The 27,024-nt window shown below is 34.5% G+C and overlaps 1 protein-coding gene across 4 annotated transcripts in view; it reads left to right on the forward strand.

Moving 5' to 3' along the window:
• Positions 1-15,117, forward strand: part of LOC108709778 (protocadherin-9) — a 1,169,460-nt gene extending 1,154,343 nt beyond the window's left edge. For 3 of the 4 annotated variants that reach the window (XM_041584337.1, XM_041584338.1, XM_041584339.1), the window contains one exon: positions 13,994-15,117. In XM_041584337.1, the coding sequence (XP_041440271.1) occupies positions 13,994-14,367 (374 nt within the window). In that variant the 3' untranslated portion in view covers positions 14,368-15,117. The remainder of the gene's footprint in view (positions 1-13,993) is intronic. The other variant, XM_041584340.1, reaches the window with a different exon arrangement.
• The last annotated feature ends 11,907 nt before the right edge of the window (positions 15,118-27,024 follow it).

A 27,024-nucleotide genomic window follows, 5' to 3' on the forward strand; every position in this document is an offset into this window, starting at 1 on the left:
CCCTATCCATACATACACCATACTGAAATAATTCATAATCTATATTTGATTATCTACTATGTTTGTGAAGATTCTCATTCATCCAGGTCATGGTATATCTGTAGATATAAGTCAAATCAACTGAAAGTGCTGTGTTTTTTCCTTGAAGATGTTTGACCAGTCATCCAACTGGCTTTCTCAATTCATAATAACTTGTAAATAGGATCTTCCTTTGAGAATTTATCATCTGGAATGTTGCTCCAATCAGCATAGTCTGTTTATCACAATCCACAATGATGTCATACAGTTAGGGCTGATTGTATTAGCAAGTAACACCAGCATACGGTGCAGCACAGAAGAGCCAGCTCCTCTGATCAGAACTCAGCCTTGTACCTACATCTAAAAGAAAAAGGACACACATTTTAAGACTGCCAAGTCCAGATTCTAGACCAGTAGAGCGACTGGTTCAAAAGAGGTGTTAAAGAAGCCATATATGTAAAAACTGAAAAATCAAGTTTCAATAGAGGTGTGTGTGTGTGGGGGGTGACATCTATTGCCACATACAATGCTGTTTTGGCACCTCTCCCTAGAAGTTTTAATAAAACATCAACGATTCAATCTTGCTAATACAATCAACACCTAATTTAATGAAATCATTGTGGATTATGAGAAACAGATTATGCTGATTGGAGCAACATTCCAGAGGATAAATATTCTCGAAGGAAGATCCTATTTGAGAGCCAGTTGGATGACTAGTGAAACGTCTTTAAGGAAAAAACACAGCCAATTGATTTGACTTATTTATACAGATATGTTTATTTACTACAAAATCTGTGCCAAGCAACAGCATACATACTGCTGTTTTATTCAATAACAATAAGTCTAATATAAATCACAAGTTGGTCAGTCAGTAGCATAAAATAACTCTGTGCTTTGGATTGTGATGTATTGTCCATTTACTATGACATTTCAAAACATTTGCAAAACAAACATTTGCAAAATTCTGGTGAATGCAAATATTGTATTTGAAAGGCTGTTACTCTTACATGGGATTCACTATGCAATATACAGTGTACAAAGAGTGCAGATGTAAAATGTATTATCTTGACCAAAGTTTATAAAACATGCCCTGTCCATAAATAAACCATTCAGAAATTATTCTAAATATATATTTGTTTATTTACTTCAATAACTGCCCCAAGCAACAGAATACATATTTAATTGGATTCTGCTGTTTTATTCAACAATATGTCTAATATAAATCAAAGGTTGGTCGGTGATTACCATAAAATAACTCTGTGCTTTGGATTGTGATGTATAGGCCATTTCCTATGACATTTCAAAACATTTTCAAGAAAAAGGGAAATTCAGTTGAATGCAAATACTGTATTTGGAAGGCTGTTACTGTTGCATGTGAAATCTCTATGCAATATACAGTGTATATTTAGTGTAATGTATAATCTTGTAATACAAGCAGCCACATTTATATATGCTCTTCCATCTAAATTGTTATGCATGGTCATGACTTATTGGGAAATTGAATATGGACCATTAATTTGGTTGAGAGCAGGGCTAGGAGAGGATGCATTTATTTAAGGTGTGAAGCATTGTACATAGTTAGATCCAATTACCCATTAATACATACGATTATGATAGAGTTTGTAATTTGGCATACTTTATCATCTCTTACTATTTTTATACTATTTAAATTTTTTGTTCATGCAGATATTTTTGATACATCCAATGACTTAATATTTATGTAGATTCTGTATTAGGGTTTTAGGTGGGGAATACAGTGAAAACCAACATAACCAAAATCATTTGAGTTTAAATTCAGATGATGAGACACTAAAAGGCAGATTTATCAAAGGTCGAAGGTGAATTTTCTAATGAAAAAAAAATTGAATTTCAAGCTATTTTTTTGTGTTCTTCGACTCGAATTTGAAAAAAATTGAAAAATTTGAATATCGAAATTTATCATGTACTGTCTCTTTAAAAATTCAACTTGACCATTCACACTCTAAAACCTGCCGAATTTCTGTTTTAGACTATGGGGGACCTCCTAAAACCTATCTGGAGTCAAATGGTGGACTTTGAAAAATTAAAGTTTTTTTGGGGAAAAACTTTGAATCAAATTTGATCAAATGCGCGCTTTCAAAGAAATAAAGTTTTTTTAAGTATCTGTGAGCAAGAAACAAGTCTTCTCCCTACGGACCCGTAAAAGTGTAGCACTAATGCAGGTCAAAGGGGGCCACAATGCTAGTGTAATGAGCACTATAGCACTCTCTGCACTAGAGGAGCCACATTTCCTGTCTAAAAAAAACCCTGAAATTTAACTCTTAATTTACGGTAAAGTTAAAACATGCTACCTGCTCACTGCTGCCTAAGGCAAGTTTCACACCTTATCTTATGACAGGACTGTCCACCCCTTCTCTCCATTATTGGAAAAATGATTTAGAAAACTTGATTTAGAAACTTAAAACTTTATTTTTTCTCTCAGAGAGACTTGTAGGTTTTTGGATTATGGGTCAGTTATGTATAGCATTATAACTTAAGCCAGCTAAAAATGTTTGAAAATTTTTCAGAAAATATGGTATTTTTCTTGAATCACTTGTTGATTTCAGGTTACATCATTTTTATACGACTGCAGTATATATACAATATTAACAAAGTGTGTATATTATATATATATATATATATATATATATATATATATATATATATATATATATATATATATATATATATATATATATTGTATATATAAATAGAACAGACATTTTGATTTTCCACTTTTATTGCAAGTTTAACTTTTGTTATTGTGGATTTTTGTATCTGACATATATTTCAGTACTCCCTTGTCACTATTATATTGCTCCTTCAATTGCAGAAAACAATTGCTGAGCTCCCCAATAAACAAGTCAGTTTTATCAACAGTGGAAAATCTATAGTAGTTAACTATATCTGAAAGAACAGAAAATATGTTTTGTCCTACTGAAAAGTTTCACCCTTTTCACCTGAAGTTTTATCCACAGGGCAATGAGGAAACCACGTATGCTGATTTATAGTATAATCAAATAAAAAGAAAGAAATTGGTTTCTTGTGTAATTAGTCATTAAAAATTACTTAAAAGAGAATTACAGTGGTTAAATTATGTTTATAAATGTGTCTCTAATGTAATCTAGTAAATGAGCACATAAATAAGAGCTGCAAATGCAATCATGTCATGCAGATTTTCAATGAATATAACTCAAAATGATACATTTAATTTATTTGATTGGTCATTATCAATGTTTGCATTTTTTTTCTGAAGAATTTAGCAGTATAGATTTAATATGTTTAAAGAACAATCATATTTGTTCTGTGTTTCAAAAAAAAAAAAGGAGTTCTTTCCAATCTATCGATTAATAATCATTTTATGAAGTAACATTTAAAGCCACCAAGATTTTTTGTTGAAATGAGACTGGTGCCTCATTTCTCCAATAACACAATAGTTATTATTTGGGGAAATACAGTCTACAGGCACTCTATTGATTAGTAATATGGACACCTAAGTGGGTCCTTATGGGGACCTTGTGCTTATGTAACCCCTGTAGTTCTCACAGTGTACAACAGATGGCACTGTGCAGTAGTATAAAGGTCTTGGCAACCATGAGGTCTGGATCCATTACTTTAGCCCAACCAAGCAGGCTGGAAGGGAATGGGTATATGTCGACCCTAGGTGCATTGGCCCTAGTAATTAGATAGCATACTCTTTTATAGATCACTCTAGGAGTGATAGAGAGGTTATTTAGTTGAGCAGCTCAAGGCTCCGCCGAGGAGATTAGAGGGATTAAGATCCCAGGGTATTACTGACCCTGAGTAGGGACTAAAGTGTTGAGACTAGGGATGATAGGAATTCCCCTAGACTGCCACTGGAAGATATCCTGAAAACTGGGCAATACCCCTCACAAGCTGCAACACTCTCCGCTGTATATTCCCTGGCCTGCAGGGATTCAGCCTATACTGGTTCTGTGAGTATATGCTACCTTTATGCTGTCTGATTGTTCTATACTCCATTGTGGATATCTGATATCTGAGATGTGCTATGTTAAATAAAGAGTTAATTGTTTAATTGTTAAAGAACTACTGGCGCCCATCATCACTACACCCTGCCAACACCCCGCTGCGAGGGCTTACCCCTGAGAGAGAGGGCCTCATTTGGTGCTATCCACTGCAGCTGTATTTAGAAAAACCCGAAACATGATGATGTACACAAGGATTTTTAGAAGAAATTAAAACGTCATATTCTTCATTAAATACATTTTAAAAAAGCAGGTTGACATTTCGGTCTTCAGAAAGGTCTTAGATACAGACCGAAAAATTGACCTGCTTTTTTTAAATATATTTAAGAAAGAATATGACTTTTTAATTTCTTCTAAAAATCATTGTGTGCATCCTCATCTTTCTGACAAACAATCCCTGTTTTGTTTAAAGGGTAAGGCATTTTTTAGTAGCAGTATGCACAAAATGTCTCTGTCTTAAATATATTGATAATGGGTTGAGTGCAGAGGACTCTTGTATTTGACTATATATATATAAACGCTGATCAGTTACGATATTAAATGTACAATATAAAAGATATCTGATATTGTGTGATTTAATTGCAGCTCAGTCAATATCAGATTCCCTACAATTCAGCTGCAGTATTTTATAGTGCACATATCACAATTGTGCACACATTACATATGATATTGCTACCCAAATAGTTACCATTTTCCTCCATGAAAATGAATGTATTAAATGACAGAATTAAACAGCATAAACCGGTGAAAATTCATATCAGCAGACCTTCCTTGGAGAGTGTTCAATATCCTTCTGCATTGCCCTTAGTTAACATTTGCTGAAAAAATAAATGATATGTGCAAACGGAGAACATTTGCCACAACTGAATATACAACAACTTATCAGCATGCAGCTTTCATCCTGGAAGCCCTGACCGCCTGGACATTTTTAATGTTTTAAAAATTGTTTCTGTGTTAGAGGGATGTTGTGGGGAAATGTCTTTGATAGTTCTGTGATTGAGTCTACCTCGCTTTGGAAAAGGATAGTGCCAGGTTTAAACAACCGAGCCTGACAGGACGATAAATGTGCATGGCTGGAAAAAAATTACCTCATTATTGCTGAATGCTGTTGCCCTTTGGAGTAAAATGAAAGAAAACCTTTCTCTGGTACTTTTGTTGATAAAATGAAAGAACATGACCAAAGCCCAGCATATATCATCTTAATGCACACATACACACATGCACACACGCATAGGGCAGACATTATTTCTGAGAATACATTGATGCATGCAAATGAATTGGAAATAAAAGTCCTGTAACAATACTGTTCCCAGACTGTGCAGCTTTTCATTCAAAATATTGGTATTTATGGCTGATTTTTAATGGCCCTTGGAAAAAAAGCATTGTCCAATTACCCAAAACAATCAACATGTTAGAACAAAAAATGAAAGCACCTTTTAAATGTGTCACATTCATGTGTTTAAAAATGAGGAAAAAGGTTGTTTCTTGCATTTTAAGTTTTTTCTTAAAATGTATTATTTAGAAGGTAGTATCTTTTCCTGCAGGTAAGTGGACACTACCACAGGATGTAACAGTTTACACAACAACAGTACACACAAACAATGATGTCCCACACTCAGGGCTGAATTTCATGAAGATGCACCCTGAGGCCGCATGGTCCTAGCGCCAGCCTCTTCGTGGGCGCACCCTCCACACATGCATGCTGTCCCTAAAATGTTGCCATCTAGTCCTGAGCCTTTGTGGCCTTGGCACAAATCCATGCCTGCTCACACTGTAAAGTTTGCTGTAAAGAAAATAGAGGGAGGACCATATTTAAGAGCTTACAGTCTAAAACAGAATGGGATGGAGACATGTGTGAATGAAAGCTACATGCATTACATGTACAATTCAGCATTTTTGTTCCATATTTTTTTAAACAAATACTAGGAATGCACCGAATCCAGGATTCGGTTCGGATTCCTTCTGCCCGACTGAACCAAATCCGATTCCAAATGCACATATGCAAATTAGGTGTGGGGAGGGAAATCATGGGACTTTTTGTCACAAAACAAGGAAGTTACCCACCCCTAATTTGCATATTAATTTGAATATGCAAATTAGGATTTGGATTTGGTTAAGACCCTCTTAATACTTGTACACTCTCTATTCCTAGCAACTCCAAAGAATGAGGATTCAAAAAGAAAAAAAATCACACTAAAGTACCAAGAAAACAAATATTTGTATGTACATGCTGCTATAGCAGTTAATCTACCATAGCAGCAAAATCAAATATGTATTCAAGAGAAGTGTATATTTAAATATTTGCCAACTGTTCCCACTGATCAACTTCTGCCTGCAGCTATAGAATCCTCAAATCAACTTATAACTTTGGACATCTATTTAAAGTTGATCAGAATTAAAATTGTCGGATTTATTTGTACTTCATAGCTTGCTTTAATGAACTAAAGTAATTACCCTTTTATATCAGGAAACTGCATTTCAAAAAAATGCCCCCCCATATGCTTAACATTTCTTGTATAAAACTTCTTTGATTGTATCAGTTCCCTAGTTGGGATGAAAGATTTTTAACCATCTGAAATAAATATATTAATTTTTGAATAATAGTATAAACATGGAAAAATAGTACATATATGTGAAAATCTACTAAACTCTATCTAAACTATGTAAAAAAAAATTGAAGGTTAACATTTTATCTATTAATTTACTTCTTAGCTTACCCAGTGTTATGTTATGCATCCCTTATTAAACATTTTCTGCTTATTGAATAACAGAGAGAACAGACAAGCACATGCATATACCATTAGGAAATTAGATGCCCACAAGGCAACATCTGCTGTTCAAAATCACTTCATAAGTGTTAACATTGAGAAAAGAAGGACAGGTGAATCCCAGATGTATACTTTTAAATATGCAGTATGTGCATACAGCTGTGCTGGATTCGGTGCTTCACTGCAGGACATGCTGAGGCAAACATTTGAATAGACATATATCTTTCAACTTACTTAATCAAATCTGTCGCTTGATCAGTGTGAGGCTGTAAGAGTTCGCCAATCACTTTTTTTCAGGTTCAAAAAAAAAAAAATAGACTCCCACAAGCAATAGCACAGTAAATTATGATGTATCATGAAAACTAACATCATATTTTTAGGAAGTAATCAAAATAATTAAATTGGATGATAGTTTTCAAAAAAAACTTTAATGAAAATGTATATAAAAAAGAAGTATTGGTCCCTTTTAATATACAGAGATATACAGTAATTTCTTTGTTTTCTGGTACAAAAAAAAAACAATAAAAGCTTGCCTCTGATGTTGCATTGAAACTACAAAAAGTAGTTTCATTTGACTCCATTAACCAGAATTAGGGATTTGGCCTTTTTCACCGGGATTTAGATTCGTCTTAGTCCAAGGGGATTACAGTATTTATTAAAGTCTAAAAGCCCAAAACTCAAAAAAAAAAATTGTTTGATTTATTATACCCCGAGGATGGAAAAAGTCAGAATCCGTAAATCCGTATATATATATATATATATAGACGGATTTTTGTATTCTGACTTTTTCCATCCTCGGGGTATATATATATATATATATATATATATAAATCTGTATATAAATCAGTGGGAGAAGTCCCGATGATATCCTGATCTGTGCTCGGTTTTGTGCAAAAAGATTTCGTGGTTTTCAGGCAAAAATCCAAAAAGTCTGAGTTTTCAGGTGGAAAACCCAAAATATTTATACGATTTGAATTTTGGTATGATTTTCACAATTTTTTTAGTTTTTTCCCACACTTGAATTTTTCAGGAAAATGCATTGATAAATATGGGCAAATAACCCCTGCAGATTTGGTCGGAGTATATTTCAGAAAAAAATTAAATAAATTTGGTTTTTGATAAATAACCCCCCAAGTGTCCAGCCCAACCAAATCCTTGTCCAAAAAAAATCACGTGACTTTTCATCACACAAACAAGGAAGTCAAAAATGTTTAAACATGCATGTAGCGTGTGGTTCTTCCCCCTTTCACTGTCTTATTTGCATATGCAAATTAGGGGTTTAAATACGGTAGTCTGACAAATCTTTCACAAAGAATTCAGGGTTGGCCAGATCCTAAAATAGTAGATTTGGTGCATCTGTGAAAATTATTTTTTTTTTCCTGTAAAAGAAGGTGGCAAAGAATATTATATTGCGTTCAATAAGTGTTTACCTTATTTTTAGTAGACAAAGTATGGAGATCCAAATTACAGAAAGGCCTCTTATTCAGAAAGCCCCAGGTCCAATACTTGTATTAACATTTGCACTTACAAACATAGAACTGTGCCGTGCAAGCATGTAAACCCTGCAGTGTTCCCAACTTCCATATCATCCAATCAGGATGTTTTTTTTTTTTTAAAATGTCCAATTCCCTCTTAATGCAGACAGACTAGTTCTCAAACTGATCCAATGTGTTCATGTATGTGTTCAGCTTGTATATAACATGTATGAAATATTTCATATATGTTTGTAAGTATAAATTTAGTACATCCTTCTCTATTCACCTATAGAAGGCATTTTATTGCATGTAGAATTAAACTAGCACAAATATAACTTGGAAATTTATCAGTTATTGTTTTTGTAATTTTGCCTCAAAAGATTATCCAGCTAAAATTCAGTTTTTCTTCATTACAAAAGCCTGATCAGGTTAATAGACTCTCCCTTTTGGGCAAAAACCCAGCGTATGAAAACTCAGATTGCCTTGATGATTGCTGAAGCTGAACAGCATCAAAAATAGGCCCAACAAACTTTAGGGAACAGTCTCAAGCTATTTGTGTCTTTTTTGTGTTTTGCATTGCAAAACTGTACAGCTTTTTAATTGGGGTTATCTGTTAAATATAGTGTGACACTATTTTGGGCTATATTAGACCAAAAAAGATTATTGCAATGGAGCATGGGTTACAACAGGACTCTAACATGACAGACGGGGCCTTTACTAAGTGGAAGCTATGAAGGGATAGCTTATGTGCATAAAACCATCATTTCTTAGTTCAATAAAAACATGAATGGCTGCTGTGGCATAATAGCCTAGGCTGTTTATTTCATTTTGAATGGTGTTGCAGCATGGACAGAAGCACACCTAACTCTCTAGAGTCAGATCTATGATATTTAACTGTGGTTTCAGGGGAAAGTCTAAATAGATCTATTTTGTTGGACTACTTTATATTTATTAACGGACCAGTAACACTTTTTTAAGTTAAAAAAACCTTGCTTTATTAAAAAATACCATCATAAATATCTGCTTCTGGTTATACTGTGTCTTCAGAAATAGGGCGATATGGTGACATGCCCTCAGCTTTATCCTATGTGTGCACTCCACAACTCCTGATCCGACTTCTTCTTAAGCCGGAGGTCAGTTGCTGTGCTGCTGTAGAGGATTTATGGCTAACCTGGGTGCTGCCTTAGCTGCTCGCAGCACTGACAGAAATAAATCAGACTAAAAGTTAAAACATGCAGGCATCTGCTGATGCTTCTACATAAATCCTTTTTTATGTTGGGGTTTCATCGAGCATAGACCTGAACTCCAGAAACTGATGCCTAGGTGGTAGTGTAGTGCCAAACTGCCCTTTTAGCCACAGTTGCTCAATACAGAAGTTAAAATGAAATCTTCGAGGAAAGGTGTTGAAAAGTCAAATAGTTTTGTAGGCTAAACAAAATATATATATATACTTTCCTAATGACTGTAATTTGGTTTACCAAAAAGCAAAATTCATTAACTCTAAGATGCACTATTTTCATGTGTTCTCTCCTCCACTACTCATATTTTGCATAATTATCCAAGCTTAATACTAGATTTTTCCCTTCACTTGCTTAACCAGATATTAAATTTATTGCATCTAAACATATTCATTATCTTGTCTACTTGTAATTTGTACCCAAAGTCATGGTGCCCTTGCTCTTGTTGCTGCGGGGCTTTAGTTTGCTTGAATGTATAAATACTTGGAACCGTTTTAGTTTCTGTGAGGGGAAAAAAGAATTCAGAGACAGCTTAGTTGTTTTCAAAATAAGTTTACCTGTTTGAATAACTAATGCACATCTTAGAAATAACAAGACTGAAAATATAGCTTCTGCATTTTGCACAAGTGAAAACAACAGAGGATGCCAGGAGCATATGACTTAAAACTGCTGGATGTGTGAAGCATCGAAAGAGTGAAATGCACTTGTTAAATCCTTTGTAAATAAAATGATCCATGCAGTATTGACAACACTTAATGGATTCTTTTGTCAAAATAAGACTTTTGGAAAAATGCAGAAAAACTTTCCACATTCTGCTTCCAACTCCCACACAGAATATACATTTATATGTTAGTTAAGGGAATGGGAAATAAAAATAAATTTTTTAATAACTGTCATATAAAATTGCTGATAATGAGATCTGTTTTGTGTATTATCAGCTTGTTTTATTCTTATTCTTTATTTTTTTATTTATTATTATAACTCAGCAGCTAGACAATAATCGTTAGTTCCCTAAGGGAATATGTCCACATGGCTGTGCCTTCTAAAATTAAAAATCATACAATTTGAATCATGTGTTTTGTAGCGATCATCTTTTTTATTTAATGGCATGGATGCAAGTAGCTTCACCATTGTTCACATCTGCCTCATGAACTTGCCTCATCCTTGATACAGGTGGCAAAATGCATGTAGAAGGAGGTGTGAACTTGCTTATAGGATTTGTGGAGCTCTGAAGACTGTTGGTTATGATAAAAGGAAATCTATACCCCAGGATAATGTAGGTCTCTATATAGTGAATAAAGTACCCCCTCTTGTAAAATACAAGGATATTATAAGTTACCAAGGAGTTTAATGACCATATAAAAACACGAGGTCATGGAACTCCGAGGAAACTTCTAATATCCTCATATTTTATAACTGGGGGTACTTTATTTATTATAATACACAAATTTCAGTGAGTCATGTGACCGAAATGACATCAGAACTCACCGTTTATAACTGATGACGTCAGAACTCACCGTTTATAAGGATAGAATTTACAAGATATTCATGTATTTTGTATATTATAAAGATATATTGCATTAAACATCTCATTTGTAAAATTAAATATGTAAATAACCCCTTTTAATAATAATATACATTTTGGTGGTATGCATCACTGAGTAATAAATAGATAATTGCCATATAAGAACAAACCAAGGACACTTATACTGTACATGTTAGGTAAAACGAGCCAATTAAGGGAGAAAGATCTGTCTTTTGCTTCCACACTTCTTCCTTTTACAGTTAGACCTGCAGTATTTCTGGCCAGATGATCGCTGAGGAAGCACACAGACCATCACAAAATGGTGGCTTATGGTGAAAGACGTAAAAGGGCAATATTTACTTTAATTTATATATATATATATATATATATATATATATATATATATATATATATATATATATATATATATATATATTTCAGCTTGGTAAGATTTTTCATAAGCTACTTAATATGATATAAATCTGTTGCTTAAGTATTTTTTGGGGGTATTGTTTCCTTCTATGATGCCTATAAGGAAATAATATCCTTTAAATAATGAACTACTTTACAAGTGAGAGGGAAGATCAGACAAGATATGCTTCTTTTTGGAAGTGTATCCTTGGCTATTTTGAATGTATTCAACCCTGACATATTCCTATTGTATCACTATACTTTATGTTTTACTATGGTATAACTCTGAATGCACTTCTTTACCAACATCCATTCTACAGTATATCTCCAAATTTAGTTGGTTGTAACTAAAGCCAATAGGATAAAAAAAAAATGTGTATTTTTATGCAAGTCTTGAAATGTTTTGCATGCCTCATTATTTTCATAATGTATACCCTGAATATAAGTATGCTTTACATTCTCATTATTTTTCATAAATATTTTGAAAAGCCAGCAATACCAAGAAGTGAAACTATTTTATGTTTACATTTAGGGGCAGATTTATCAAAGGAAATGGTACTAGTACCCCGTATAGGCATAATGCAACAAGATGTAAAGGGGTTTGGGCAAAGTCCTTTGATTTTTGAATGGTTTTAAGTAAAAACAGGTGGGATCACCTGGGTTTAAATCCTGTGCTCAGCATGCTACTGACAAGGACACCTATGATTAAGTTCCAGAGGGTATGAAATGAGTAAGGTGGGCTATGTGGGGTCAGCATGTGCCATTTTAAATGTGATTTGTAATACATTTTCAATTTTAACTAAGTATTGAACCTTGGGACATATATATTGGATTTATATATTTATAGTACATTGTGGGTGCCTTTGGAACTGGGGCAAATCCCTTTGGCTCAGCCTGGATCCACAGGAATCAATTGCATGATTGCATAGACTCCCTATCAAGGATCAAGGATAGAAAGCCGATTTATCAAGGGTCGAATTGAAAATTTGAATTTTCAAAGTTGAATTTTGAGTTTATTTTAGCGTAATTCAACTAGGGAATAGTCCAAATTTGTTTTGAGTTAAAAAAAAAAAATCAAAATTTTAATTTTAAAATGTATCATGTACTGTCCCTTTAAGAATTCAAATTCAACTATTCACCATCTAAAACCTGCCAAATTGATGTTTTAGCCTATGAGGGACCTCCTACAATCAATTTGGAGTCATTAGGTGGACTTTTTTTTGGTGAAAAACTTGATTCAAATTCGATTGGAGTTTGCAGCTCGATCCTATTCACCCATTTAAAAAAATTGAAATTTGACCCATGATAAATCTGCCCCTTAGGGGGTTATTTACTAAACTTCAAATGTAAAAATCATAAAAAACGTGAAAATCAGATTTTTTCCCGCAAAGCAAATTTTCGGGAAAATGTAATAATAAATAATGGTAAAAAACTCTTCGGTTTTTAAAGGAGTTTGCTGCAGAAAATGTTGAGATAAAATCAGACTTTGTTAAATAACCCCCTTAATTTTCTGATCACCTAGCACCACTAAGTCAATTACATCTTGGCATGGAGCTGTTTTTCTGTCTTAGTTCAACCTGTTGGACTCATCATCACCTTGAATGAGCATTTTAATGCTATATGAGCAAACAAATCTTATTTACACATTTGGTTCTTGAGACTAACCTTGACCCACTGTGTCAGTCTATTTAAATTGCTCATTGTATCATTCATAGAAATCAATTCTGAGATTTGTTGTATCATGCTGCACTTTGTGAGCTGTGTTATTCCAAAAAAACTTTTTCTCCCTCTGCATCCAAGTTATCTGTCTACCTATAGCTTAGATCTGCACTATAAAGGAAGATTAAAGGGGAACTATTGTGAATATGAAAATTTAATATAAGCTTCAGAAAACTGAAATAAGAAGCTTTCTAAATATAATCAATTCATAATTCTATATTGTTTCTGAAATAATTACGTTTATGGTCACTATTCCTCTCTGAATATCTGTTTCTCTTCATTCTCTCTTCATGCAGGAGTTGGGTGTCAGATAATCATTGACAATTAGATCCAATATTTTTTATAGGGGGGCTGCTTTTGCCTAGATGGTGTATTACAGCTCACTATATGCAGTTCTTTTGTTAGATTGCGCTTGTACAGGGATCAGTTATTGAGTGAGCTCTAATACATCTGCTAGGAAATGAAGCTCCCCCTATAAGATACAAGACAAGAAGATGCAAGAAGACTGAATGAAGAGAAACTGATGCTGAGAAAGGGATAGTGAAGATGAACTTGATTATTTCAGAAACAATGCAGAGTGTTTAACTGATTGTATTTAGAAAGTTTCTTATTTCAATATGATGATGCTTCTGTTAAATTTTCATTTTTGCGATAGTTCCCCTTTAAAAAATACTGCCTCTGTAATTCTAACTTTATGAATTGATTCAAAAAAACTTGTTTTAATGTTCCTGTAACATGTGTAAATAAACAATTAAAAGAACATTTATATTTATTAGCCCTCAATAATATATACATATTTCTTATTCTTTCATAGATGGACCACTTGGCCCCCGAGGATTAGCTGAAGCTACTGAAATGTGTACTCAAGAATGTTTAGTGCTCGGACACTCTGATAACTGTTGGATGCCCCCAGGTCTCGGTCCTTATCAACAACCAAAATCACCTCTTTCCAGCTTTGCACCTCAAAAAGATTGGCTTACTAAGGACAGATTAGTTAATGGGCACACATTGACAAGAAACTGGAAAGAAGACAGCAACAAAAACCAATTCAATGATCGAAACCAGTATGGGAGTAGTGATGGACATTTTACTAGTGGGAATCATACAAGTGACATTCCTTTGGCTAATTTGAAGCCCTATCAGCAAATTTCAGGTGCTGTGGATAGCCCAAAGGAACAGCAACTATAAACATTTTTTGGTTTAGTGACTTTAGCCAAACTAGATTTGCTAATAATGTGTGTCAAAGCTTAATGTACTGAGTAGACCTCTAGAAGAACTATGCTTCGTATACCAAGAATATGCATACTTTTGTGTTAACACCATTGGAAATGTGGTGTTTTACTATGTGAATAAAATATTTTTCAATGTGTGGATATATTTTGGTGAACTGGGTTGACATTTTTTTTCTTTTTTTGAAAATTATTTTACCCTGGACTGCTGCTAAAGACTGCAGGAAACATTTTACTAGAAAGGTGTAGGGAATCTGGATTGTTGTAGTTGGAAGCAGATCAATTTAGATGAATTGTGGTCTTGTTGTTGTTGTGCTGGAACAGTTATACTTGAGATCATATTTCAAAATAAACCAGCTAAATCTATACAATTAAACCTATTGTGCTATTAATAATGTTAGTGGACACTTGTATGTCACAAAAAGTGTTTCAAATACTTGTAAATAGAAACAAGTTAATACTAACAACTTTTCTGTACTTATAAAAGTTTTATTATATACTGTAGCATACATTTGTGTCAAAGTTGCATTTGATTCCTTTGTTTTATTGGGTTTTCAGGTTTTCTCAGTGTTGAGTGTTTTTGTCCAACATATGATATTGCAACTACTTCAAAACACTTGTATTAATGTCTAGACGATCATGCTTTTGTGTGGTAGAGAAGTATGCTGACCTTTTAGCAATGACAAACTGTTCTCTCAAATTAGCATTTTTTTTTTAAATTATAATGTACCGTTTATTTTGTGCAGCAGGCCTACACGTGATACCAATATTAATAAAGGAAACTAGCTATATATTTTAACTTTTAAATATCAATACCTCTTTCAGTTGAAACAGATTGAAACCTTAAAATAAAATTGATTCCATATCTGAGTGATCTGTGAAAACAGTTTATATTGCTGATACGACAGCTTTTGTTGCTTGTGTATCATTATAACACAAGTGTTTTCAACCATGTCCGCAAAATATATAATGTGTCGTAGCCATAGTGTATAAGCACATACTCTTAGAAGACCTTTTGGCAGGTATAGTTAGCTTACTTTTTTTTTTATTATTATGTACTGCTAATTAAATATTATTTGCCAATTCCTGGCAAAAAAAACATATTTTACACATGATTGTTGGTCAGAATTGAATTCCCATATTCATACGTTCTCAGTTGCACGCAGACATAAACTGGAACATCCTATTAAAGTTTTTGTTTAGGCATGATGGAAGATTAAAGCAACTAATTAGCATGCATAGTTCCTTACAGAAAAAAATATTATTGCCACAGTTAAATATATTTGTTTTTATTTTGTTAATTTGATTTTTCCCAAAATGTTGTGTTTAGCAACTCACATTTTTATCCACAATGTAGGCGTGAAAAAAGGGGAAGGGTGCATTGCTTATTGCAGTTCTTATTGGTTTGTGAGGGGTGTTTGACTATGACAGAATATGTATCTAACCAGTTATCCTCGTTACTGCTTTGCCAGATCAACGTTATTTACAGTTATTTAGCTCTTGCAATAAATGTTTTAAAATTCAAATGTATGCCAGTGATGTGTGTTTATTGTAGTTCCAGTGTGTCTTGCCATTCTGTTCAGGAGAATTTAGCTCTAAAATCAGCCTGCCAATGATATAATTATATTATAAAATTATCTAGTAAGTAAATGATCCCACTTACAATTTATAAAGCAGGAATATTGACAGTCAGGAAAATGATTTAAGAATTGCCACAATTTACCAACACCTTTTGGCTTTTTACAATTTTCTACTTAATAACAGATTTGTCTATTTCAAGCAGTCAAGTGAGTTCTTTGCCTACCAAATTTTTCCCAAAAGAAGTTTACCTTGTTAGTGGGGTGTACATAAAATCACACACCTTCATAAAAATGAGGACAATAAACTGACCTTTATAGATAGATAAATATATATATCTATCTATATATATATATATATAACAAGGGAAAGTTGTGCTCACCACTAATTTTTTAAAACCATTAGGCGGGGGTGCAATGAGGCTGTGACCACAAAATACATATAGACAAATACAAGAGGTCTTCTGCACTCAACCCATTATCAATATATTTAAGACAGAGACATTTTGTGCATACTGCTACTGAAAAATGCCTTACCCTTTAAACAAAACAGGGATTGCTTGTCCATATATTGCAATATATTTAAGATGGCCAACTACGTCAAAGTCATCCCATATCTGGCCAGTCCTATACTCAATTTTCATCCGATTCATTAAGAACCTCTCTTAGAACCTGGGGGTGTATGCAGTATGGCCCTGGCACTGGGTTTACTTTATTTATTATTAAAACTTTATGAAATATATCCGGAGTTGGACACTGACTAGATTGAGCTGAGCCATCAGTGCAGCTATAAAGTGAGCCTGGGAACTCAGACTCCTCTATTTTATACACTGAAGAAAAGAACTGATTTAGCACATTTGCCTTTTCTGTATATGTTGCAACCATACTGGTGCCATTATTTAAAGGAGCAACACTCTCAACCCACATCTTTTTACTATTAATATACTTAAACAACTTTTTGGGGTTAGTCTTCAGCCGCAATGCACTCTTCATTTCCTTTCTTTGCCTTCCAAATTGCTGTTTTACAACATTTATTATAGTGTTTATATTCATTAAATGCAGCTTCTGACTTGTAGTATTTAAATGCCGTTCTCTTCTTTCCTATTAACTTCTTTACTTCTATATTAAGCCACATAGAATGATTCTTAATGCTTCTATATTCACACCTTCAGGAAATAAATTGAGAACAGTAACAATTTAATATCATTTTAAATGACAACTATATCTGTATCGAGTACTGTTTATTTTTTCCATAGACGCAAAAGAGCTGCAGCACTTTCAATTCCTTGTTTCAGAAGTGTGATTTCTTATATAGTTTCTATAAATAAGGCTAGAACACAACACATTATAACTACACTGTGATACAGTATCTTCATTGTGCCATTCCACAAAATGTTATGGGGGTTATCTTCCTGCCTTCACCAGGAACCAGATGAAAAGAGGTAAATTTTCCAACAACATTATATTTGTGAAAAGGCACAATAAATGGCAGAAACAAAGGAAAACTAGAATTCATACACATGAACAGCATGTGAAAAAGCTTTGACTTTTGGAATCATTCTTCAATTTTTAGCATTCTAGCAGTAGGGCAGAGTTTGGGGTGGTCCCTTCAATGGCCTGAGACCTTGCAAGATGAATACCATGGAATTCTGAAGGTCAATTATCCAATAATCCAATACATTTCAAAATATTCCTGGAACTATTGCTGCATTATGATTTTAGTGAGTAACACCTTAAAAATGTATACATGAAACACATCAAGGGGTAAAGTGGAGAAGAAATAATTAGAATACAAAAAAAATCAAGAGAACATTCTGTTGAAACATAAAATGGGTGCCTATTGTTAGAAAAAATGATGAAAACAAATAATATAGCAGTAAACTGAAAAAAACAATTATCCAGAAGCATATATATAATCAAATATATGAAACATTTGAGATTACTGTATAAGTAATACAAGTACTTAAAAAATAAATAAAAGAGATATAATAATGACACCCTGTTAGAAACATATATTTTTAGCATGAAACATAAACCCTAAGGGACAATAAGAAATAAAGTCAGAAGAAACAAATAAAAAGACAAAAGGTACAGTATGTAGAGGTCCTGATACATTTCAATTTAACCAGCCAGCACATCGATAAGAAAATGTATGTCCATATTATATAAATGGTCATATAAATATATGAAGGGTAAAAAAAAGTCACCAAATAAGGTATGTTTTCTGGTCACCTGTGTTAAACCATATAGCTAATTAGCTGCTATGGATAATGAATTGCTGCCAGTGCAAATGATAAGGTAATGCTGTCTTCATCCTGAATACACCACAACCCCCGAGTAAGCAAAGTATTGCTGACTTTGCTAGCCAACAGCATGACAGCATGTCAACAGCATGTTAACTACAAACACTCCAATTTTAATATGTAAGTCAACAATTTGCTTCATACTAAATAAGTCTATTTTACTATTTTATATTACTTAACTAGACATTAAGCCCGTTAAATTAACGGGCGCTAGAACATATGTAACGACGGTCCGTGGGGCACATGCGCAGTAGCGCAGTATTCCACATTATTTTGTGTAGGTGGTCCTTTAAAAGGCGGGTGTGTAGTGTACGTCTGCAGGGGTAAAGTTGTACTGTATAGGATTGTAATGGGAAAGGCAAACAAATCATCTAGTGGAACGCTATCATCAAAAATAACATTGTCTTCATTAACACAAAAGCGCGCTCAGCCACTTCCCTAACTTCAGAAAACCACTGCCACACCACAGTGAACCTAGTTCCTGGCTCGGCCAATCCCACCGCCTCTCTAATGCCTTGCCTGCGCTAAGGGATCCTGGGAATTGTAGTTCAAGCTGCAGCTGGAAGATAGCGCTATCCTCTGCTCTCTCTCGCGGGCCACCGCTGACTGTCACTGTTCCCGCCTCTTGTCCTTCTCCCTAGTGTCCCTGCCCCTTCCTTCACGGGCACAACTCCACCTCTCACCCGTGGTTGGCTGTTTGCTTTCCCGCTTCGCTGTAGGACCGCCTCGTCTTCGCTTCCCAGAGCAGTACATATATAACGACAGTCCGTGGGGCACATGCGCAGTAGCGCAATCCCACGGACACAGGGACTGGATGCAGAGACACTTGAACTTTGTTATATAGGATTACAACGTTACCCAATTGGCCTAAGTGTTCTTTTAAAAATATCCTAAATATTTTTCAGTCTTTCTAATGAATTATTTTCCATTCACACTACACTCGTTTTGTAATTTAGACATTAAATTCTGCTGGTCATGCTATGTGATGATTATTATTTAGTACTATATTGGTCTTGGAAAAGCAAACACAATGTATTATTTATGATCTGAAATTCCAATAAGTCATCTAGTAAAGCCTTTATCAGAGACATGTTTGGCAAACATATGTACATTAGGGGGCAGATTTATTAACAGTCGAATTGAAAATTAGAATTCAAATTAGAATTTTTGAATTTTTGTTATGATAAAAACTAGGGAGTTATCCAAACTCGATTTGAGTTTTTTTAAAAATGAGAATTAGATTTTGGGGATTTATTCTCTGGCCCTTTAATAATTTGAATATTCGCTATTGAAATACTGCCAAATGGCTGTTTAAGTCAATGGGAGAAGTCCAGGGATCAATTTGGAGAGGTTTGTAGACTTCCTGACATTCAAATTTTTTCAGAGAAAAAACTCAAATCGAGCTTAATTGAATATGATTCAAATTCAATTCAAGTTTTCGGGTCGTTTAAAATCATTCAAGTTGAAAAAAATTTGATTTTATTAATAAATTTGATTAGTTGAATTTATGGGAGTTTTAAATAACTCACATGAATTCGAAACCCAAGCCTTGATAAATATGCCTTACCGTTTCCTATATGGATTTAGAATAGAAAAACTTCATAGGTTTGTAAAATATTGATAGATTTTAAAAGTAATCATAAAAAAGCACTTACAAAAGTACTTATAAGTGAATCACAAGTTTAGATACAGTACTGCTACTAATAATATGTAGCAACAAGCACTTTGTAACACTTTTGCCAGTTACAGATGACTTTTAATAGACTATTTTCCAAGAAAAACTATAAAGTATAGACAGAGGAAATTGGCAAATTTACCTAAATGGTAATGACGTCAAGGTATTTATTCATTTAGAGACAAAATCTGTATTATTTCCAGGTGTTGGTGGAAAATTTCCAGGCATCAAGTAATACAGTTCAGCATTCATCAGAGATTCATTTTTGTGCAAGAATGAGGTTACATTTATTCGAAAAGGATGAAAATACATTTGAACTTCTGAAACTGTCCAGATGTTTGCAAAGTCTGCCTACCATTTGGAGACCTTAGAAACAATCATTAGAATTAGCCTTGACTTCAAAAACAACACATTTTTCTAGCCTAATTTTTCAATTTTTATCTTCGAAAATGTGTACTAACAGTGTATCAACTTAAATGACAAGGAAAGGCAAAAAAATAAAATCCCATTTTTACTTTCTTTAATGAAAAAGAAACCTATCTCCAATATACTTTAATTAAAAAATGTGTACCGTTTTTATAAGAAACCTGACTGTATGCAGTGAAATTTTCCCTTCATTTACTGCTGTTGATAGGAATTGTCAGATGGTCCTTAACTGCTGAGCAGGGAAACAATCATACTTATGAACAGCAGGGGGAGCCCCCGCCTTACTTACAAGCCATGCAGAATTCAAGCAGCTTTGTTTTTGTCGATCCCTAAGCAGCCCAGACCACACTGAGCATGTGCAGGGTCAGGCAAAGATGTTTAACAAAGTTACAAGATGACAGCCCCCTGCGGCCAACTTTGAAGGCATAAATCATTTGTTTGATTAGGCTTGTGGTGAGGTAAGTTCATGCTTATGTTTAGTATACAAAATACAGCATTTCTATCCTTATTCTATTTTAGACTTTCCTTGTCCTTTAAATATTTAGCACAGAGTAGATATATCATTTATATCATAAAATGAGTATATATGCACACAATTCACTTTATCCCATCCAGCCATCATTAAGTAACCACAATTATTTAAGTTATTACTTGGAACAAAAGATCTAAAGAAAACAAATTATGTGATTTGCCGTTGCTGGGTGAAAATAAAGCAGAAGTAAACAAGGTCCCCCACACATAAGAGAACTACTAGATATTGATCGGGACCTAGCTGCAGTGCATAGAAAAGACCTGTGAGTTTAAGGGTCCCCATGAATCATAGTTTGCCAGAACAGAATTAGAACTTGTAAAGAACATCTTGACATAATCTGGGATAGGTAGCCAAACTGCTCACAGTTTTACCAAGGGTTGGCTTCTATGACACTCCTTAGCTGCAAGTACTAGTAATGGGTGGATTTATAAGCCAGGTGCGAATTTGCAGGGGAATTCCCGTGATTCGCACAACTGCTGTGAAAATTAGCCGGTGTCCAAATAAAATGGTCAAAAACGAGACACTGGCGCCGTTATGCAAATTTTTCACCATTGCACACATTTCACTGGAAATTCATGAATTTTTCTGCGACAAATTTGCCCATCACTAGCGAGTACTAAAATATATTTTGGCTTCTGTTGACGTTAGTTACCTGCACCTAATATGTAAGAAAATATGAAAGCGCTGTTTATTTAGATTGAACCCATAGCATTGCTAACAGGTTGCCATTGCCTCTTAAGATACAGTAGCTACCCACAACTGTCCTTATTCATTACCTAGTGGCTCCTACTGTGTTATATGCCTCTTCAAAAAGGATATATACTTTGAACTACTTGTAAAAATGTGTGCTTTTTCTAATATACAGCATATTATATAACATCTATTGTATATCACACAGGTAATAAAAATACTTTGATTATATATTTAGCAGTAAACTCTCCATTTTAGCATAATCATGTAGAAAAATAAAGCACATGCCCTCAGACTACACAATACAGTACACATATATGCAATGTTGCAAGGGCTCCATTACAAACACAAGTGCAAAGTGTTAAAATGGATGCAAAATACACAAGTCATATGAAAAAGTTTGGGAACCCCTCTTAATTCTTTGGAGTTTTGTTTATCATTGGCTGAGCTTTCAAAGTGTCAGGGCCCGAAGGCTCCGATGTAGTGCGGACCAAGGAGGAGGCAAAAACACCAAGTTCGCGGTACAAAAGGATTTATCAAGAGGATGGTCGAAAACAGGCAAATGGTCAAATACAGGCGGCAAGGATTAGAGTCGTAAAACAGGCAAGAAGTCGGTACACAGATAATCAGAAAGCAGTAAATAACACCCAGGAACTATGCAAGATAGACCTATAATTGGGCAAGGAGGTAAAGGGCAGTCAGGAATAAATAGTCCAAAGTTGGCGCCAAAACTTGACGCGATGACGTCATGACGCTGACGCCGGCGTCCTCACGTTGGCGTCCTCACGTTGGCGTCCTCACGTTGGCGTCCTGACGCCGACGCACATTCTGACGCCGGCGTCCATTCCGTCGCCGGCGACCAATCCGGGAGCGACTCGTTTCTGACGCCATCACATTGCGACCAGGAAGAACCGCATGGTGGAGCAGGAGGTCGCCATCTTGGACATCACGTGGGGTAAGTTCACCATCTTCCATTACACAAAGTAGCAACTTCCTTTTAATATATAACATGCCTTATGGAAACAACAGTAGTAATTCAGCAGTGATATAAAGTTTATTGGATTAACAGAAAATATGCAATATGCATCATAACAAAATTAGACAGGTGCATAAATGTGGGCAGCCCAACAGAGATATTACATGAATACTTAGTTGAGCCTCCTTTTGCAAATGTAACAGCCTCTAGACGCCTCCTATAGCCTTTGATGAGTGTCTGGATTCTTAAGGCGGTAATTTGTCTATACAAAATCTCTCTCTAGTTCAGTTAAATTTGATGGCTGCCGAGCATGGACAGCCTGCTTTAAATCATCCCATAGATTTTCAATGATATTAAAGTTGGGGGACTGTGATGGCCATTCAAGAATATTGTACTTCTCCCTCTGCATAAATGCCTTTATAGATTTTGAAGTGTGTTTAGGGTCATTGTCTTGTTGGAATATCCAACCCCTGTGTAACATCAACTTTGTGACTGATGCTATCCTGAATAATTTGTTGATATTGGGTTGAATTCATCCGACCCTCGACTTTAACAAGGGCCCCAGTCAAGGAACTAGCCACAAAGCCCCACAGCATGATGGAACCTCCACCAAATTTGACAGTAGGTAGCAGGTGTTTATCTTGGAATGCGGTGTTCTTCTCCCGCCATGCAAAGCGCTTTTTGTTATGACCTAATAACTAAATTTGTGTCTCATCAGTCCAAAGCACTTTGTTCCAAAATGACTGTGGCTTGTCTAAATGAGCATAAAACGGACTCTGCTCTTTAAAACAATAAATCACCAAACCATTCCAGTGACACATGGTCCCTATGCTCCAATATCCATATCACAACATTGAGTGCTTCATCAGAGGAGGTGAGTCATTCAAGAGTAATGACCTTTACATACCCTATTAATACAGTATGTGCTTAATGCAAGCCTATGTTAAGGACCTCCACTATGTATAAATTATTTTTGGAGGGTATATGAAGGAAATTACCTTCAAATGCCACACCCCCTCTGATGAAGCACACAGTGTTGTGAAACGCATAATGGGGGTGGAAAATAGGGACCATGTGGCACAGAGATGCACTTTGTCATTTGGTATGGCATGAATTTTGTGTTTTTAAATATCTGTAACTAACAACTTTTTGTGTAAACCTCTAAATTGTTTGGTTTGTTTAAATTGTATATTCAGAGCCTTAGCTCATGAAATAAATGCAGTAGATTACTTTTTTCTATCATTGATTTGCTTTTTTGACACAGAGTACCATTTTTAAAATATCTTTTGGGTAACTAAGCAACACCAAGCTATTATAACCCACATAGCATTTAGCAGAGCTAAATATGAGCCAAATTACAGAGTTTCCAAAAACTTAAAATGCAAGCATGCTGCAATTTTTATTTTACACATTTTTCATGGAGAATTATTTATATCAATTCAGCAAGCCACCCACAACTGTTAATTCAAATGGGATGAACTATCACATTTACAATTGTTACACGGCATTGTTAAATCTACCAATTGTGTGTCAGTAAAGTGGTACTATAGGGGGACTTTAATTAATGCCTGTAACATAATATATAAAATATTTACAATGAGCCAGTAACAGGAAAATGCAAAAGTTTATGCCTCTGTACAAATTTATAAAATTATTATAAATTATATTAAATCTGACTCTTACATTAAAAAATAGGAAAGCTCTAAAAATTTGAAATTTATACAAGTGTAAAAACCATGAACACCTCTAATGCACAACTCAAAGTTGTTGAGGTTGTATAGAAGTCAATGGGAGCTAGTAAATTCAGACTTTTAAAGATTTTAGGACTTTTTTCTAGGAATTGTCTTAAAAACTAGAATTTTTAGAGTTTTCAAGGTATTCATATTTTTAAAAACATCATTCAAGCATTTTTTTGTTTGCACTTTTTATATTCGGTTCTTTTAATAAATTCAAGGACATTCACGGTGTGAGCTTAATCCTGGTTTCCAAAACATCTAAAATCTGACCATAAATCAATAAGCCTCCTAATGTACTCAGTAAACATAGGAAACTGCTGGATATTTAGGGGACATTTTATACTGATTCTTTAAGAAATATATATTTTTTTCTAGAATGGTATAGGTTACCCACAAAATAACCAAATTCTATCCATACCAAATAACATGCATTGCACTAATTTTAAATACCTTCTCAATACTTTTCAGTAGTCTCCCTAAGCACCTATAGAACAAAATTATGTTCTGCTACTCAAATAAATCAAATATCGGGTAATGTCAGGAATGTATAACTGTGAAAAAAGTGTAAATGTTGAGAATATTTTAAGATGCCAGTAGTTTAAATGTAAAGGAACAGTAACACCAAAAAAATTAGGAATGACAATATAATGTAGTATTGCCCTACACTTGCTACAGTTTATATAAACAAGCTGCTGTGTAGCCATAGGGGCAAAAAAGGTAAAAAAGGAGGAAAGGCACAGGATACACAGCAGAGAACAGATAAGCTCTGTAGTATACAATGTGATCCTTCACAACTTATTTGTTATCAACTGTGTATCCTGTGCTTGAATGGCTGCCCCCATGGCTACACAGCAGCTTGTTTATATAAACGGTAGTTGTGTTTCTGAAGCAAACACATCAGTTTTATCAGTGCAGGGCAACATTACATTATATTATCCTTCCCTTGACCCACTTTGAGTTTTTGGTGTTACTGTTCCTTTAACAATATGTGCCGCCAAATCCCAATGAAGGATAATATACCAGTATATGTTAGTCATACAGCAAAATATGTATTATTTCATATTGCATATGCATTATTATTACATACAGTATGGGGCACATTTACTTAGCTCGAGTGAAGGAATAGAATGAAAAATACTTTGAATTTCGAAGTGTTTTTTTGGCTACTTCAACCATTGAATTGGCTACTTCGACCTTCCCAGCTTATTTATTATTAAATTTTCCAGAAAATTTGCTTTGCGGAAAAAAAAAATCAGATTTTCACAATTTCGCAACCTCGACATTGACTTATTTGCAAACCTCGACAGGTCTGAGATGTCAGATTTTCAGATTCTGACTTTTTCATCCTCAGGGTTTAATAAATTCTGAAAAATTCTTGATTTGTTATAAGTCCGATTTTATAAAAAAACTAATTTTTCGTGATTTTCATGATTTTCGGAGTTTAGTAAATAACCCCCTTAAGGTGTGAAGATCCAAATTACAGAAAGATCAGTTATCCATAAAACCCCAGGTCCAGAGCATTCTGGATAACAGGTCCCATACCTGTATATTGTATTTAAATATTTATTTACAGCAAACTTTTCAGTGGTCCGGCCAGGTCAATGCTTCTCTATTATTTCCTTCTGCTACAAAGAAACATATTTGTCCCTGTGCATCTCAGGTTGATAATTAAGAATTGCCTTTTAGGCTGAAAGTAGTATTTGTTAGTGATTCACAAGCATAACTAACCTACTGCTTAACATCATGATTGAGCTTTTCTCCTGGGGATAATAACCAATGAAATCATTAGGACTAGATTCAACTTAATAAGAGGAATTTATCCCTAGTTTATTCCCACATTTTCCTAGAAAATTTAAGCAGAATTTTCATTTCTTATCAAATTGAATTTGCCTTTTTATATCTGAAAACTTAGGAGAACACATTTTAAAATGTATATGTGGAATAGATTTACTATACTTCTGTAGAGACAAATTGGATTAAATGCTTGTAAAATCACTAATATGAAAGTCCCTTTATTTGTACAGGAAGTCCTGGCACTAGTAAGCTATGCCCCTGGTTAGGATAACATTCCATAATGGCCCAGAATGGTTATGTTTAGGTATAATATAATTGTGAGGACTTGGCTTCTCTCGCTTTGGCCTCCTCCTGCAGAACAGGGTGATGTCGCTGATTTTCCTATGAAAGTCACTACCTTGATATTCCCTTGTACTATGTGAGTATTACTTCAAATAAGCATCTGTTAGTTGGTGGGTTATTTACTAAACTCTTAATGCAAATATCGTGAAAAATCACACATTTTTCAGAATTTATATGGAAAATTCAGAATCTGAAAATCTCAGACCTGTTGAGGCTGCAAGTCTGTGGGAGAAGTCCCAATGATTTTTTGATGTGCGCTAGGTTTCGGGCAATACCCCGAAGTTTTTGGGTGAAAAAGTCAGAAAAAATTGTGAAAATCAGATTTTTTTTCCCGCAAAGCAAATTTTCGGGAAAATGTAATAATAAATAAGCGTAAAAAACCAGAGCGGATTTGATCGGAGTTTGTAGCAGAAAATATTGAGATAAATTCAGACTTTGATAAATAACCACCTAGGTGTCCTTCTGTATTGTGCAGCATAAGAATTATAGTTCCACAACACTGCTCCCTTCCTCCACACAACATCTATAATCAAATTATAAGGTAAAAAAAATGCAAAACAATATA

This window comes from Xenopus laevis, chromosome 2S, assembly GCF_017654675.1.
Source record: "Xenopus laevis strain J_2021 chromosome 2S, Xenopus_laevis_v10.1, whole genome shotgun sequence".
Taxonomy (NCBI): Eukaryota; Metazoa; Chordata; class Amphibia; order Anura; family Pipidae; genus Xenopus; species Xenopus laevis.